This window comes from Suillus bovinus, assembly GCF_016758785.1.
Source record: "Suillus bovinus strain UH-Sbo-P2 chromosome Unknown EDB93scaffold_98, whole genome shotgun sequence".
NCBI lineage: Eukaryota > Fungi > Basidiomycota > Agaricomycetes > Boletales > Suillaceae > Suillus > Suillus bovinus.
The window spans coordinates 27,154-44,735 of NW_024542154.1; the positions used below are offsets into that span (position 1 = coordinate 27,154).

The 17,582-nt window shown below is 44.2% G+C and overlaps 3 protein-coding genes across 3 annotated transcripts; 2 read left to right on the forward strand and 1 right to left on the reverse strand.

Moving 5' to 3' along the window:
• The first annotated feature begins 331 nt into the window (after positions 1–331).
• EDB93DRAFT_946014 (Cwf15 Cwc15 cell cycle control protein) lies at positions 332–1,757 on the forward strand. Its single transcript, XM_041458047.1, has 5 exons — positions 332–521; positions 576–863; positions 912–1,168; positions 1,222–1,306; positions 1,358–1,757. The coding sequence occupies exons 1-5, from the start codon at positions 409–411 to the stop codon at positions 1,383–1,385; spliced, it is 771 nt and encodes a 256-aa protein (XP_041302342.1). The 5' UTR covers positions 332–408; the 3' UTR covers positions 1,386–1,757.
• A 2,236-nt stretch (positions 1,758–3,993) lies between these two features.
• EDB93DRAFT_1178892 (Alpha/Beta hydrolase protein) lies at positions 3,994–6,453 on the forward strand. The gene is made up of 13 exons (XM_041450599.1): positions 3,994–4,114; positions 4,173–4,515; positions 4,574–4,751; positions 4,811–4,992; positions 5,056–5,109; positions 5,165–5,202; positions 5,263–5,317; positions 5,369–5,496; positions 5,553–5,584; positions 5,635–5,818; positions 5,874–6,063; positions 6,119–6,177; positions 6,225–6,453. The coding sequence occupies exons 2-13, from the start codon at positions 4,296–4,298 to the stop codon at positions 6,291–6,293; spliced, it is 1,389 nt and encodes a 462-aa protein (XP_041302343.1). The 5' UTR covers positions 3,994–4,114; positions 4,173–4,295; the 3' UTR covers positions 6,294–6,453.
• Positions 6,454–14,884: 8,431 nt separating this feature from the next.
• EDB93DRAFT_1255632 (uncharacterized protein) lies at positions 14,885–17,443 on the reverse strand (the record flags this gene model as incomplete). Its single annotated transcript, XM_041453811.1, has 5 exons — positions 14,885–15,679; positions 16,415–16,596; positions 16,646–16,722; positions 16,779–16,793; positions 17,340–17,443. 5 exons carry the CDS (start codon positions 17,441–17,443, stop codon positions 14,885–14,887), a joined length of 1,173 nt encoding a protein of 390 aa, XP_041302344.1.
• Between the last annotated feature and the right edge of the window lie 139 nt (positions 17,444–17,582).

The following is a 17,582-nucleotide window of genomic DNA, read 5'->3' on the forward strand; positions in this document are numbered from 1 at the left end:
CCCAAAAAGTATAAAATGCATGTCGAGAAATGTGAGATACCCAGAAAAGGAGGCGATGATTGGGTCCCATGATCCACATATCCGCCTGCAGCAAAGAAGGGGTCGAATTAGAATCATGAGGAGAGTGGGTTCGAGCAAGTCAGTGGGGTTGGGCAGAGCATGAAGATTTTCCATACGTCCCTGGTGGGCACTGTTCCGTGGTATTTAGTCCTGAGTCCTTTGTTCCCTAAGATACAGGGTAAGGTGACAGGCAGCAGAGCCGAGCCCTCGTCATCAAATTGGATGTGCTTACGGTTCGATTTGCCACGACTTATTTGGAAGTCCGATCGATGTTTACTCTAGTTCTAGTACCAAGTACGGCAAATTGAACCGTGACCTATCGTCTACTCCGTCGACTTTCAATACTTAATGTCTACAGCACACAGACCGACATGGGATCCTGCCCAGGCTCGCGATGTGAAAGGTGGCTCCCGCCAGTTCTCTGTCCGAGACATGGCAGCACACACGAAACTCAAATTCCGGTGAGTATTCGGGTTTATCATCTTCAAGTTGTGAAACTTACGATATGTTAATAGGCAACCTGGTCAAACGTCCGTTGGGGACGTCGCACGGAGAGACTTACGCATGGAGCTATTAGCGGCGGAGGAAGAAGCACGAAACAAGAAGCGAAAAGCAGAGGGAAAGCCACCGCTCCCGCTCACAAATGGGAACGGGACGGAGGCAGCAGGGGATGAAGCTAACAAGCGGAGGAAGTTATTGGAAGAGGCTTTGGAACTGGATAAGGACGATGAGGATGACGACGAGAAAGAGGAAGGTGCTAGTTCTAGAGGGCAGGACAATGGGGAAGAGCAGGACGAGGAAAGGTGAGCGTCTCTCCTCCGACTTCATCATTGAGTACTGCTTCATGACAGCGAGTTTGACAGTGAAGAGTCAGATGAGGAAGACGAGACCGCTGAATTGATGCGTGAGTTGGAGAAGATAAAAAAAGAGCGGGCAGAAGAGAAGGCCCGTCAAGAGCATGAACAGAATGCGAGTGCCGCGATCGCACGAGAAGCTGAGATAGCTACCTCGAATCCTCTCTTAAATCTTGCCGCAGCATTAGGACAGTCACCTGGTATGAATACAACTGTACCAGGGACATTCTCTGTAAAACGGAGATGGGATGATGGTGAGTCATCGGTTTCTTTACCATTCATCCTCTGCTAACATTGTTCGTTTCAGACTTAATATTCAAGAACCAGGCCGCAAATCAGAAAGATAAATCTGGTCGATTTGTTAATGACCTGCTACGGACAGAATTCCACAAGTGTGTCCGATACATTCATTGCTGTACTGTCTCTAACTGTCTCGAACGCAGAAAATTCATGGCGAAGTTCATTAAGTAATGAAACAATGTGTTTAGTGGGACGGACTCGGACGGCCATCACCTAAGAGTCCTATGTGATATACTACTGAGAAGTGAGGTCTGTAAGCCAGCTGATTGATAACTATACAGTGTGACATAAGGACATGTACTACTCGTCAAGTGTCGCCCATGTCATGTCCGTCCCATCCACCCATATCATTCTGCATCAATCTCTTCGTAAGCCTTGCCAAGGCCCCGTCACTGACGTGGTTTTGGGTCGCTTAAGTCTCACCACAAGTGCAAGCGGTAGGGTACAAAGATCAATTTTTAGTGAAGCTGGTAGTGTGACAGTCATCTTACGTCCGCAGGAGGCACGGCTGGCAGAAATGAGGCAGCGAATGCCAAGTCACAGAATGAAGCAACTGTTCTTTATCCCAAGCAGCACGTGAATAGTATACGCGGAGCGCTGCGAAGAAACCGAGGACGGTTCAAATCAGTAATTCATGCGGGATAACCCATATATGATGAACTATACCCCTAGCGCAATAGGATTCCAGGTTGTGATACAATGAACACGCAGGCTGGAGGTTTTACCGGACTCATTTCTGCTATCTGGCAGCAATAAAAATTCTTCCAAACCAATCGGAATCGTGCCCAGAAGTATATGCAGGATATGAAAGCTGGTCGTCGTCTTATAGTGTTACCCCGGGTTTCTCCTCTCTCGTCGTTGCCGCTTTGACAGTGTTTATGACGGTCACGGTCTGTCAGTGCATGTTACTAGGGCTAGCCTCGGTGAGAAATACTACATCGCACAGCGGGGAAACTGACCTTTTTCCGCCAGTGAAATTACATTCGAAAGATCATATTCTAGAGTGCCGTGGAACACGGCTCTAGGTCTGAAATGCTCTAGCCAGGTCCAGATCTGCTTTTGATTGTAATCTTGCAAGAGGTAGTAAAATGTTGAAATGGCTGGTGGTGTTCTCGCGAAGTATAACCGTCTGAGTGGAGGCAATGGATTTGTAGGGAATTGGAATGGGAATAACGGAGGATTTTCATAGTTGCTCGATGCTAGCCCTATGCTATTCATCATGCGGATTTTTTGTTGATTATATGGTACCAATGATGCCACTACTAGTACTAGTCTGAATAATTTATTATGTACTAGTACATAGTGCTTTTCAATATGATTTTATCATACAACTTTTTGTCCGCTTTCTCGTCTTGCTTCTATGCGACGAATGTGACCCCATTATGCACAATATGATTAATGGGGTATATTGTTAAGCACAAATATGGTATTGAATATTGAGGTCTACACAAACTCCGATGTGCTCATCTCATTTCGGTCTGCATGGACGTACAATGACAACCACCGTCCATCCTCCCAATGGCATGGAGAGCAAGGCATTATCGGAATTGCTATGGGTACCGACCCTCCTCATACCACATCGGAAAAACCAGTTGCCAAGTTCTATTGGCCAGAAGAGGCGACATGTCTGAGCGAACCTGAAACACTCGCGAAAGTGAAGGCGACTTACGGGTGATGGGTCATGCATTCATGTCTCGGACATGGTTTGGTTCCATAGGTTTAACGAGTCCCCCGCGTCTACTATCAGAAGGGCATTAGGAATAAAGGACGCTGAACAGGGCAGTCGGGTCTTCTGCACCACCGTATTCATGAAGCTCGAGCCTATCACGAGCCTGAGTTCCGCGAAGCATGATGGTACATTGTCATCCGTAGGTGTTCTTTCTTTGTGTTCTAATTATCGTTCATCAACTGCGACTCTAGGTCATCATATCCTTTGGGAAGGCGGCGTCTATCACTGATTCGCTGTGACATCAGCCCCAGCAATCTCATGATTTATCGGACCTCGTGCAGTCGTGCGACAGGCGTCCTCAACGACTACGATTTATCATCGATTTAAGATGATTGTCCCAGAGGAAATGAGCGCACGGATACGGTAGGGTTCATGTCGATTAGTCTATTCACCCTACTATCAGCCGTCGAAGGCAGCGTCGAGCACTTGTACTGGTTGAATTGTTGTTCTGGATTTTCGTCTGGGTCTGTTTTCGCTGCCAGGCTTCGCAAGAAGAACAAACCTTTCGGCAAGTGGCCCGGAGTAGACGAGCTTACATGCTGCCACTGATTCAAAAGCTATTTTTGGTGGTGGTGTGTCATGAGCGCAAACCCCGACCCTGGTCATCACACTGGATACCCGCGAACAAGATACATAATTATGTCGTCTTGTTTTATGTTGAGCACCTGCAAACGAGGTCTTCTTTGAAACGTGGCTGCAGAACTCTAGAATCATCGACGCAAACCACAGACTTGTAACATCATATATCTTCATCGAAGTTCTCTTCCAAACTATCTTCGCATGACGTCCATCAGATTCTTTACTCCCATCAAATCCTTCCTCGGACGCATCGCCAAGATATGATTCATCATTTCGCTGCAAGGAACCATACCGCTTACGTTAGAGGAGCCTGTGCATAATGACATTCGCGAACAACGAGTCGTCTTGGAAACGGATTCACCATAGTCATCGATGATGGTTTTGCCGGAGTTTGCTGTGTGTCGGACACACTAGACTCGGAAACTGGTAACACAGTGGGGAAACCAACATTTAACCACCTTTTGCCGCCAATGAAATTACGTTCGAAAGGTATTCTAGAGTGCTCTGGAACGCTCTAGGCTAGGTCTCGAATGCCCTAGCCACGTCCATACAATTGAAACCCGATAGTTGGAGCGTCTGTGGGGTAAATCTGGTTAGACCATTTGCACTGACGATTAATTTAATTGGCTGACTACGCTACATACTTACAGGTACAACTGAGCTCGGCGCACTGCCATTTTCAGTTGAGTTCTCCGGTCGTCGGAAAATGTGCTCTCAATTTATAATAATATCCGTCAACTCGTGCCGTATCTTGATATCTACCCTAGTCAAGGATGTTTATCTTTGCGCGATCTATGGGTTTGAAATTGTTTACCAAAGCTAATCTATTGGCCGTATCGCAGGTTTTGCTTGCCCTTGAAGGGTTGTCTTCTCCGGCAGCCACCGTATCTGCATCCATCGTCAACTTGGGTTATGCCCAGTACCAGGGATCCGTTGACACGGCGACAAATATCACCAGTTTTCTTGGAATACGCTATGCCGCTCCCCCAGTTGGTACGTGAAGTTCTGTTTGTTGAACACAATTTCTGCTCACGCATCAAGCGCATACTAGGTGACTTAAGATGGGCTGCCCCACAGCCCCCACCCACCGTCTCTGGGGTTCAACAAGCTACCACGCAACCAAACGATTGTAATCAAGCAGTCATGGGCGACTCTTTGACGAATCCGTTGGAAAGCACCTCTATGAAGAAAAGGGATGTTAGTCAATCTGAAGACTGTTTATTCTTGAAGTAAGCCCTGTCATTAAACCACGATGTTGACATTTACGATCAGTGCTTACTTCCGGTAGTGTATACATTCCTGGAAATGAAGTGGTGGCCACTCCGGAAGGAGGGCTCCCAGTTGTCGTTTGGATTCACGGAGGAGGGTATATTGAAGGAGCTTCAAGCTCATATAATGGCACAGATCTAATTATAGACTCGAATTATGGTGTCATCACAGTCTTAATTCAGTATCGCCTCGGTTTATTCGGTATGTTTTCGCCGTTTCCTCTCGGTTTCAAATGCTTACTAAGGTGTATACACTCCTAATTAGGGTTTCTTCCTGGTGAAGCGGTCAAGGAAGGGGGTGCACTCAATGCTGGACTACGTACGCAATTATCATGGTCTGGCCATAATTTAAATTCTGAACTTGATGTTCCAAGTTGACCAGAACTATGCGTTCCAGTGGGTGCAGGCCCACGTGAGCAGAACTCTTTACTGGTGTGGTGTACCCCAGCTGATAGGGAATTTACCCGGATAGATAAGTGACTTCGGTGGTAACCCCATGGAGGTCACAATTTGGGGGGAATCTGCTGGTGAGCTGCGCTAGATGCTCTTCGTCATCATTGTCTTTATTTACTTTTCAGGTGCCGGTTCGGTGCTACAGCATATCGTTGCTCACGGAGGAAACACGCAACCTCCCCTCTTCAAAACCGCTATGACGAGTTCTACATTCTTGCCATCCCAATACAACTATAATGACCGGATCCCTGAGGTGATTCTTGTTTGTGGGGACAGTGTCTGCAAGGTCCTGAATAATATCACTACTAGCTGTTATATAGCGAGGTCGTCAATGGAACAAAGTAAATACTTTGCAAAACCGCCAGTCCCTATCTAATTCCTCAACTCGCAGCTGTACCTCAAGCTTGGACACCCTTTCTTGTTTGCGCGCTGCTGACGTCGATACGCTACAGACCTTGAACTATAACATCAACATCAACGGGTTCTTTGGCACGTTCGTATTTGTCCCTGTTGTGGATGGCACTTTCATCTTGGAGAGGCCTACCGTGACGATAAGGAAAGGTCGTTTGAATGGCGTAGGATTTATGAATCCTCTATCTCACAAACGAACTGAGACCCTTTCTCTCTTAGAACTATCTTCTTGCTATGACCAATTCGCATGAAGGGAACTATTTCGTCAACCAATCGATGACATTGGATGTTGCAGATTATGTCAAGACGCTTTTCCCGAACTTCGGTTCTACTCAGGTTGCTGGAGCGGTAATGGTGTACCAAAACTACGGAAGCAACGTTAACCAGGCAAATCTTGTGATGGGTGAATGTACGTGTATTTTTGAAGGAATGATCACTGTCCCTGATTTCATGGGTCGTCTCAGCAATATTCGTTTGCCCCACTTATTATCTCCTCTCAGCATTTGGAGAACGAGTTTGGAAAGTGAGTTCGAGGCAACTCGCAATTTATTTTACGCTCAATACACGCAGGGCGAGTTTGCAATCCCGCCTGGCCTGCATGGATACGATGTTCCATACTATTTCACCTCGTATCTGTGAGTTGAAACAATGAGTCAACCCCTACTCTGACTGTATACTATTTCAGAAATGATTCTATGTACAACAATTCGCAATTCATCACTGCTTTCTCAAATTCATTCATGGCTATGGCCATGTCCGAGACTCCTGACGACAGGTACACCCCAGGGGATATCACACCTTCCTGGAGACCTTGGAAAGATGATTTGACAGAGATGATGTTCAATGTGACATCCACAGGAGTACCTGACGTTTACACTTTCAAGACTGATGTCACCTTGCTGGAGCGTTGCGAGTGAGTACCATATTTGTGATGAATTCAGGTGCTGAGCCAAAGGCATGCAGCTACTGGCAAGACGTTTCGGTGTATTCAGCACAGTGAATAGAAATTAGGGTAACTGCATGAGTCGAATAGTCCTGCAACATGTTTGTCGTCTGTAGATCTCCGTCTAGCAACTTGTCACAAATGCTTCTGATTGTAGGATCACTGTGCAGTGGGAGTTTTGAATTAATTACAAGGTCCGTTAGATATCAATTGGCAATGACTGCCACCATTCTTAGTACGATGTGAGAGCTTATTTTGTTACTAGGCTATGGCGCTGGATCAGTTCAAAAATTATACACACCCAAAACTCTCACACATACATACGACACACAGATGCTGAACACACACACAAGTCTTGTACTAGAAAAAGGCCAAGCTTCACCAGCAGCAACCTCGTTATAAAAGTGTTTAAGCTTAAGTCGTGCATTGATCAATAGTTTTTAAGCATTGTGCCCTTGAGATCCCTCCTTACACCTTCTGTTCAGTGTTGTTGTCCTGATTGCAAATGGGCTGGTCACGAGTCTACCTTGTACCCATGTGGCAATACCCGTGTGGGTATGTCATGTGACTTTGTTTATGGTGCTTGTTCTTGTTATTGCATTCATTCTCAAAGTTAATATTGCTTCTACTACCTGTACCACTGGAGTTCACCATAAGCCATGAGGGAGTTGCAGGGGACCAGTGCTGGTGACACTGAGACTCAAGGTATGTTCTATTATTTTTTTATATTCTTACTGTGAAGCATCTTTGCACTTACCTGTTCTCTCGCAAACCGATCAACGCCTACAGATCTATACTTCTGGTCTCTTGTGCCCGACTTGGATGAGGCTACCGTGCTTCACAGCAAAGCAGTTGCTTTTCTCCTGGTCGGTCACACACATTGGTCCATGTCATTAAACAACCTCGTGACTCAACTCTCCACCCGCTTTTGCCATTGAGGCAACAACAAAGACTCAGATGAGGCTATCACACTTCACAGCAATGCGCTGGCTTTGCACCTTGTCAGTCACACAGATTGGCCCGTATGAGCGCTCGTATGCACTCAAACATCAGAAGACTCGGGTGACCCAATAGCCCAGGTGCGCCATTGGTTTGTTTATTATGTTATTTTTTGTGTTTAAATCTGGCACTACAGGATGATGATACTACTGACATTTTTGATCGCCTACCTGCCCTTGCAAAGCCTGCAAAGACCTCTCCTGCATACCCGCTGGTGCAGGTGCGGGTCTGACCTTCAACACACCTGTACCAATCCCTAGTCATCTGATGGCTTGGTTAGTCTAGTGAGAACTTTGCAAGGGCTGCAGCGACCTAATGATTCAAGACCTGTTAGCTAGAACAACATAGTCGACCATATAGTACTGAATTTTGTACAATACAAGACCTGTGTGTGTGTTCAGCATTTATGTGTGTGTCGTATGTATGTGCATGTATAATTGTTGAACTGATCCAGTGCCATACTAGGCTGTTTCTTGCTTCAAAGGTAGTCGCAGAGACATAGTCAGAATAAAGCAAACCTGAATATTGAATTGCCTGACATTACGACTTTGTCGACTGAGCTCTCTTCTGTGCAATGCCCCGACTGCCCAGGATCCCTCAGAACAAGACCGGAGGGATGCACAATTAAGCATATGTTTTCTTGATGTTCTCCCGACATTGAGTCAAGCATCAGTGGACTGAAGGAAAGATGATAAGAGTATATATGATGATATATAGTACATAATCACAAACATCTGTATAATTCTGCTATCCATCATCACATAGTGATGTTTGACTTTGTACAGAAAAGGACAATGCATAAATTTCCTATACCAGTGTTTGATTGGGAGAACATCTAACTCCAAAGTGATATGAAGTAAAATTGAAGGGTTGAGCTACATGAGACACTATCGGCACCTCAGAAGTGGATTTCATCACATCAAAGTCAGGCATGAAGGCCTTCATCTTCCAGATAACTACAAGGTGTTTACTAAGTGCACAAGTTTAAATTAATATTCTCATGCTAATTTTGACACCCTCCTCTCCAAAAAGTTGATTTTCTTCGAGTATTGTGCAACGTCCCAAGCCAGACCAAAAAAATCATGTTTTGCAGAGTACCACAAAGTGTTTACAAAGTGCAAATTGATGCCCTTGTACAAATTTTTATGCCACCTTCTTTAAATTGTTCATGTTTGTCTACTATATATCATTTGGGAATTTGTGCAAAGATGTGCCACTTTCCATATTGCAGCCACTGGGAATGTGTTCACCAAGCAAACATATACAACATACAGCTTACTTCAAATTGTCATGCAAAATCATATGAATACCCAATGACTAGCAGTTGTATTCATCTGCCACACGTCTCACAGCGGTCCAAGGCTTTGTGCGAATGCTGTGTAATGCCATGTGAGTGAATTCGGGACCCTGGTGAGTCTTTGACTACATACCAGAAAATAACATGTCTGTCAGGGATCACGATTGGCAACAAAGTGGCAACTCCATCATGAGGGAGACCAACAGATAAATGTCTGCACAATGCATTCCATCTTCGTACAGTTTCCAAATATTAATCAACAACAGCAATTGATCACTCTCATAGTATCTCAAACTCAAGCTTAGTGAACCACTAGGCAAAACAACTACATTACTTGAGCACGAACATTTGTCCAAAAGTAACCATACTGATTGAGTATGAACTCCATAGGTATTGCACCATAAATCATGATACCAAAGTGAAAGTAGGAATATGGTTGTTGCGATGTGCCGCTTGGGCTGCCAGCTCAATTTAAGATCCCAAAGCAGCAGGTTACTCCATCCTAATGCGCATAGTTAAGCCATGTGGTTAAATTTTGGTCACAGCAAACTGCTCATACTCACCAATTCCCTGCCACAGAACATGTCGTGGCAGCAATCAGTATCATACTTGCATTCTTTTCTGTTACATGCACTGACAGACATAGACAATGTCAAAGCGACAACAGTGGTGAGAAAAAAGAAATGCATTTTCTATGTGAGGTAATATGAATGTTCTGAGGGAATCTCGGATGATATCTCTGAGTATGGGGCAACTTCATAGGACGATGACCAGCTTTTATATCCAGCACACACTTCTGAGTACAATTTTGATTGACTTGGAAGAATTGTTATTGCTCTCAGATGGCAGAAATTTTGGTAGAACTTGTAGCATGCAGTGCTTTCACTGGCAAGGGTATAGTTTATCATATGTGGGTTCTCCTGCATAAATTGCTGATCTGAACTGTCCTCTATCTCTTCTCAGTGTTCCACTTATTCTATTTGTGTGTTGCTAGTGATAAGGAACAACTGTTTTATTCTGTGACCTGACATTCGCTGCCTCATTTCTGCTGGTCTATAAGCTTCGTACACAATATCTCATTATCTGCACTAGCCTCAGAGTCTTGGCTTTATTTCAGCACCAATCAGCACCTTCTGACCACAGCTCGCAGATAGTATAAACTCAGCAGTGCCCTGTTCAATGGTACCTTGGCTGTCCTCATCATCATATCCTACAGCTCCCCCTAGTGTTACCATAGCTCTGACTTATGGCCAGCTATAGCCGAGGCTGATACTGAAGTTAGCTGAGCCAGACACTTAGTTACAGCTTACATCATATACAGCTCAGCTCAATTATTATAGCTGCAGTTAGTAACCCAAAGTTGGCTCAAGTCAGCTGGAGATTGTCCAGCATCCAATTTTGTTGCAAATTTTGATGCATTCAGGCAGGAAAGAGAAAGATATGAGAGTTCAACAAGATGAGATGTATTTATATAAAGACAACTACATAAACAAAGCAGCAAGGAATGGGTATGGTCTATGAATCAAGGAACAAGCTACCAATACGTCAGCAACATCTGGAATGTCATTGCACTTGTCCTCTGCAATAATTCTAAGAAGTGTTTCATATTCTGAACTATAAGCAGTCCTTGTACTGGTGGCAGATACCAAGAGGTCACTAGTAGAGTCAGGTATCAAAGGATTACCTGAGTCTGTGTCTGCAGTGGAATGACACATCAAGTTGTACTCCATCTCCTTCTGTGAGGCTGTCCAGCCTTTTGTAAAGTTAAGTCGGTCTTTCTTCAGTACAAACTTGACCACCTGTAGTGCTTCCATTAGGTGTGGACTGATGCAGTTACGTCTTTTTGTAAATGTCTTGCCACTAGATGAGAATACTCGTTCACAAGGAACAGCAGAAGCTTGGACTGGGAGATAGTCCATGGCAATTGAGAAAATAGGTGGAAATAATGATTGTGATGTCTGATAGACCATTGATGATTAATGATTGGCACAAATTATAGAGAGAGATAGGACACTTACCATCCAAAATGCAAGTATGTTTGTTCCCCTAGGGCTGAGAATAGCTGTGGTATATGCACTGAACTCCTCTTTGACTGTTTGGATACTGGCCTGGTGATATGGCAGCATATCAATATTGGGGAGTCCATAAAGTGTTAAGCCTAGTGTGACAGCATGTGGCTGGTGATATGCCTGGTTGGTGATGGGAGACCTGATGGTCACCTTCTTGGTATGCATCTGCAAAATATGTTAGTTTATGGTGCGGTTGGTTGAATATTATAGGCATATCAAATTGATAATGTAATCCTTAGCCTTGTCAACTTGATTTGCATCCCACTCACAATTTATCCATGACATATGGATGGTAGGGTCAACAACTGTAAATCATCATAAGAATAAAACACTATTACAAAATGTCGAATTGACACATAGAAACACTGTATGCTTCTGTGCTGCACATCTGGTCTTCATACTTAGTTGTCCAAGTCAAGCCTATCACAACCAGAGGTGCAATATGTGGGATGTGCAAGGCCAAGCCCTCCTGTCATTTGACCAACAATTCAAACATTGGAACAGCACCACTTAGCAGAGGGATGCTTTCACCAGACATGTGCTGCTGGGCATTGTACAGTGCCTGATATATATCAATAAGATGAATCTGAGTCATGATATCAAAACTCACCTCTAGGACTATCTCGAGATCTTGCAAGACCTGCCATTGCATTGTGTCTAGTTTGTGATGTGATATGTTTCATTGAGTAGGAATGCTAAAGAACTGGCCAACGGCCTGTGTCACTGTTAATCCACTGAAAATGTTAAGCATAATAACACCTTACCTGATGAAGTGTTTGCAGCCGATTGAGCATAATGTATGTTGAGTCCTAGCGTGTTGGCTCATCACATAACAATTCGACAACTAGGAGCCTTATAATCTTGTTCTGCTGATTAATGAAGAATCCCAAGTTGTTACCATTGACAATGGTCTCGCAAAACCTGTCATGATGCATGCCTGATGCATGTATCACACGCACAACAGCTCTGGTATGATCGACAATGCCACTCTTCAGTGCCTCGACATATGCTTTCTTGTCCAACTGTTGGGGGCCAACTATCAATGTGTTTGGTACCTCTGAAAAGTCAGTGTCCACATGTTCTTCAAGGATGTGATGTACACATCTATTGATAACATGTGGGGAACACATGATTCTGTGATCAACCGCATCAAACTTGATGTCATATTTCGCCAAGAGCTCCGACAATTCTTCCATTGCAGTTTTGTTATTTGCAGCATTGTCCAAATTAAAATGCCTCATCTAAAATAAGTTAGAGAACATCACACTATGATGTCAAATGAAATACTTACATTAGATTGCACACTAGCACACTCGATCAGATTCTGGATTGTTTTCCCAAGTAGCTTCCCTGTATGACTGCCAGGGGTATGGTGAAAGGCGATGAGGGCAGCCTTCAGGACAAGTACTGAACCATTTTCCTTGATGATTTAATGTGCAGTAATTGCCAGGAAAGGGCGAAGCTTTGCATCAGACCATATGTCTGATGTGAAGGAGACTTTTCCTTGAGCATTCTGCAAGATATGATGATATTGTGCTGTCTCACTAGTTGCAAACTTACCACCAGGTCATGCTTTATGGCTTGAAAGTACTCGTCCCATGCATCAATAATTAGTTGATGGAATTTGGTACAGTGAGGAATTTCATGGTCTTTCAGGTCCCACCGCAGGAAAAGGAGCAATCTATGGAACTCAGGACATTCTACGACACTGATGGCCTAGTAGGGTCAGCTATTAGTAATGGCACAAAGAAAGTAGATACTACTTACCTGGTCATCAGCGACTATAAATTTCATGATATGTCTATGCATTTCCTCAATAGAGTATGCTGATAGGTTATAGTCTGAAGCTACACCAATTGGCAAGCTGTTATGTGCTGGACTGGGTGGGGCACCAACTGTATCAATGGTATACTTCAGGTCCTGGAGCTTTTTACACATCTGTCCAAATGTCCATCCATCATTGAGGCGATCTAGCACAGGTTGTATGATGATCAGCCAGTCCTGTAGTCCATTTTGAAGTAGATAGAGGATGATGTAGTTCTTGTACACATGGCTGCAAAGAACTAAATTGCTCATCTTTGGACCATATTTAACAACATGGTGGGATAGTTTGTTTGTATGTATATGCCTGGTAAAAGACATCAGAACCAGCAAAAGACTTGGTCTAAGATATTACTCACTTGCATGAGATACACGTACACTTGCCTCTAGTTTCTTTCCAAAAAAAGTAGTGAATATTAGCAGAGGTCTTGAGGCACTTTGTTTTCACTTCTGTGGCCATGGGATCAGTCCGAGCAGTATCACAAGTGTCATCTCCTGTTGCCATTGGATCAGTTGACAGAGTATTGAGAGGACTGTTGGCAGTCTGGAGTAGGCTGTCATGTGCATGAGACTCATATTCTTCCTCCTCCTCACTGCTAACATTGGCGAGATCAAATTCTTCACCAGCTTCTGAATCAGCAGGGCCAGCTTGACACAGATCGGCCTGCATATCAGCATTATTGATTTGGTGTCTCAGAGGAGGTTGACGTTGTCTACGAGGGCATTGGAGGGCTGCAACAGCATTGGTGGTCGCTGTAGCAATGAGAATGACAGTGACACCAGGTGTGGATTCAGAATAGGGAGCAGTTTTACTGGGAACTTGACGTTGAGTTGTGTTCGGTCGAAACAACCACAATGGGGGTTCATGTTAGTAATTGTACTAGTAGTGTTATAGAGAAAGGGAGAGGCTTACCGTCTATATAAATATTTGTGGATAGACCTGAGAAAAATCTAAATGTGCACATTAAGTCAATGATACTGAATCCCTTGTCATGGTGGAGCTTGAAGCTTAGAGGCTTAATGGCATCATGAGTCTCAGAAGCAGAACACATCACTGACTCACAGGCAAGTTGTGCTGAGGGCAAGGCTGATCAAATTTAATCTAAAGTTGAGTTTGGCAGTGAGTAAAGGTGGAGCCATCAAGTGTCATATGAGGCTCTGACTCAAGGTTCATTTCCATCATCACATTGCAAGTGAGATAGTGGGAATTACAACAGACTCTCTACATTATGTACATCAACAGTGTCATGATGCTATCTACATAAAGCCTACACTCATAGAACAAAAAAAATGAACAACACCATTAAACTATAACATGCTTCTTCTGAGTCTGATATGAGGCGGAAGTAGAAGTAGTTGCAGGCAGCAGCAAGCGATTATGTGGGCATAAACTTGCAAATGATATTAATGAGTTCAAGAAGGTGCAAAAATAAAGCAAAATAAAGCAAAATACTCACATGCAAGATGATTTGCAAAGAGGAGTTTTTGTCAGATGCACAGGACCATCCTGGGATGGCTCTCCTTATTTGGATTGACCCTAACCCTACACTTGAATACTTATGGCAGACAACTATGCAGGTGCTTACCTAGTGGGTTGATTATTCAAGTTGATGACATTGGCACGGAATATGGGGGTTTTGGACTCTGAGCTTTTTGGTGAGGGAGCTAAAAGGACAGAGTCCATAGTCACTCACATCAAACAGTGCATAGTCCTGATCGTCACAAGCATATACAAAAGTACCACATGTGCGATGAGAACACCAAGCATAAGACCTGACTGAACAATTGAGATAGCTGATCCACGATAGGCAGGAGGAGCAAGATCAGCGGCTAGTAGCATGCGAAGTCTTTTGAGAATGTCAGACCCATCTGCACTGGGACAAGCGACAACATTGTTTAATGACTTGGACTGATCTGTGTGACTGACTGGGAGCAAAGCCAGCACTTCCCTGTGAAGTGCAATAGCCTCATCCAAGTCTTCGCTGTTGCCTTGGTGTTCAAAGCGGAATGAGAGTTGATTCGCAAGGTTATGTAATGACATAGACCGATGTATGTGACCAAATGGGCGCAAGGCTAGGGCTTCCCTGTGAAGTTTGATAGCCTATTTCAAGTCTTTGTTGTTGCCTCGGTGCTCAAAGCGGGTGGAGAGTTGAAACGCAAGGTTATTTAATGACATAGACTGTTCTGTGTGACCAACCGGATGCAAGGCCAGCACTTCCCTATCAAGTGTGATAGCCTGCTCCAAGTCTTTGTTATTGCCCCGGTGCTCAAAGTGGGAGGAGAGTTGAACTGCGAGATTACTTGATAACGTGGACCGATCTATGTGACCTACTGGACACAAGGCTAGTGCTTCCCTGAGATATGTGATAGCCTGATCTAAGTCTTTGTCATTGCCTCGGTGGTGAAAGCAGATAGAGAGTTGAGTTGCAAGGTTATTTAATGACATGAACCAATCTGTGTGACCAATCAAGAACAAGACCAACACTTCCGTCTGAAGTGCAATAGCCTGGTCCATGTCTTCATCATTGCCTTGGCGGCAGAAGCAAGTTTCTAGTATCACAGCCAGATTACCTTGCAACTGCCCTCTGCAAGCATGCCAGGTGTTATAGTATCTCAGTGCATCATAATGAAGAGATATTACTTCATCTAAGATACAAGGTTCATCCCCCTCCAAACACCGCTTTGCTTGATCAGCAAGTTGATTCAGCAATAATGGAAGCATGGATGTGATGGCCCACTCCTGCCAAAGGTCATCTGTGTCAATGCTTCCAACAGAATGCAGAACATATGTTTCAATTGCGATTAAAGCTGCTCTGCAGATGTGGCTGTTGGCGTGGGAGACATCGAGGACTTCGCTCAGTAACTCTTCAGCTGCATCGGCATCCATGTGAAATCCCTGTTTTGCAAAGTGAGTGAGCAGAGCAATAGCAAGATGGAGCTGGATGACAGTTCAGTCTGGATGATCAATGGGACACAAATCAAGGGCATCTTGAAAAAGAGAGATAGGTGTGTTGAGGTCGAGGTGCATTCCATTAGCTTGCCAACTAACAAGCTTTGCAGTGGCAAGATTAAACAGTGCTGCAGGGTGGTAGGGATGATATATAGGGCAGAGATCTGAGGCATGTTCGAAGTGGTTTATAAATTGCTCAAGCTCCCTGCTGTTCTGGGCTCTATGGTATCATGTGAGAAGACAATGTCTGGCATCCGTCCTTAGTGCTAATGCATCTAAATCATGAGATGTAGGCTACATGTTATGGCTTTTAGTATCAGAATGCCAGACTGCATTGATCCCTCACAGTAGTAAGGGGGAAAAGAAATACAGCATCAGTTTTGATCAGAAAGTTGCTGCTCCACTGTCAAGAAAAGTGAAGTACAAGTGAATACGACTTCCTGTTGCTTTGGCTGAAATATTATGGCTGTGATAAGGCTTGTTAGCATCTGTCAGGCATTGTGTGCAATGGATGGTACTGACGATGCAATTTTTTGCTATGATCCAGTAATTCTCCAACCAAGATCTTGAACGTGCGGAGGAGTTCTCCATGACAGAGCATGAGACCCAATTTGAATGAGGCATACACACTGACCCAGACTTTGGAACATGGCTTGCACAGCATAGAGTCTTTCTCAATACCTGCAGAGCAGATAGATTGAAGATGACGTACAGAGGAGTGTGCTCATGCCATTTAATAATAGCCTGGTCTACATTTACAGATATATTGCTTGTCTGGTATTCAACGTTATCGGCCTTGATCAATGTGTGGAAGCCAGTGGGAATCTGTTGGAGGCCAAGAGTGAGATCAGTTGCATGAATGGCTTGAGGGAAATGGTCAATATGAGCTGAGCAAAGATGGATATCACATACCAGTGATGATTGGTTGCACTCCACTGAGGTGCATCTCTGCCAGGTCCTGGGTGTGGTCTGGGTCATTCGGCTCCTCACTAAATAATAAGCACATTGTCAGGTGTTTAGATGAACAATTGCTTGATATACTTACTTATCTTCCTTTTGCCTGAAAATACAAAATTTAGTCTATACATGTGGTATACAACACAGCGACTGTAGGCTGAGTTTCTGCTGGGCTGACAATTGTTTCAGCGGGAGAAGTCATAGAGGGAGAACGTACTAGTAACTTAGTCAGAAGGGAAGAGTGTTTTCCATATTTGAGCTGGTTTAAGCCGGCACAAGCTGATGTAATGATGGTTGCAGCACTGGGCTCAGAACCACATATTTTCATACTCATGTCAACACCCCAAACATACATACACATGTCTGATGCACTTGCACACATGTTCGAGCTACTCCGCAATGGATCCAGCGCATCGGACCTTCGGACATTGCATCGGCCGATCGCACTTCACACGCACTTGTCCATCCCATATCCTGTCCTTCTGAACTAGCCTCACTAGGTGTGTAGTTATTCCCATGCACATTTTCTAACATTCGGACTGCATTATTACATGTCCACAGTACCTCGTGTCTTATTACATAGGACATCAGACCTGAAATATATTGCTACTATCTTTGCCTGTGGTATTCTGGATTCCTATGTACTTACTTAAATACTCTGTAGTGACCCATAGTAATTATCATCCAGTAGTTAGGAGCCGCTTCCCAACTCTGCAGATCACCCAGAATATTCTCGTAGTTCTTAGTTGACATTGTGAAATATTACTGTTCATTCATCGTCATACTCGTGCACACTGCTCGCAATCCGACACTCGTTACATAGTTTCTGACCTATTATCGTGAAGTCCAAAAGTCCAAAATCTTGGACATTGCACTTTGGCTTCAGACATTG

Excerpts from the sequence above, each read along its gene's own strand:
- EDB93DRAFT_946014 (XM_041458047.1), top strand. The coding sequence starts at position 409 with ATGTCTACAGCACACAGACCGACATGGGATCCTGCCCAGGCTCGCGAT. Across the intron at positions 1,169-1,221 it reads AAAACGGAGATGGGATGATG|ACTTAATATTCAAGAACCAG; the intron begins GTGAGTCATCGG and ends TGTTCGTTTCAG. Across the intron at positions 1,307-1,357 it reads CTACGGACAGAATTCCACAA|AAAATTCATGGCGAAGTTCA; the intron begins GTGTGTCCGATA and ends TCTCGAACGCAG.
- EDB93DRAFT_1178892 (XM_041450599.1), top strand. The coding sequence starts at position 4,296 with ATGTTTATCTTTGCGCGATCTATGGGTTTGAAATTGTTTACCAAAGCT. Across the intron at positions 4,516-4,573 it reads CTATGCCGCTCCCCCAGTTG|GTGACTTAAGATGGGCTGCC; the intron begins GTACGTGAAGTT and ends AGCGCATACTAG. Across the intron at positions 5,497-5,552 it reads ATAATGACCGGATCCCTGAG|CTGTTATATAGCGAGGTCGT; the intron begins GTGATTCTTGTT and ends TATCACTACTAG.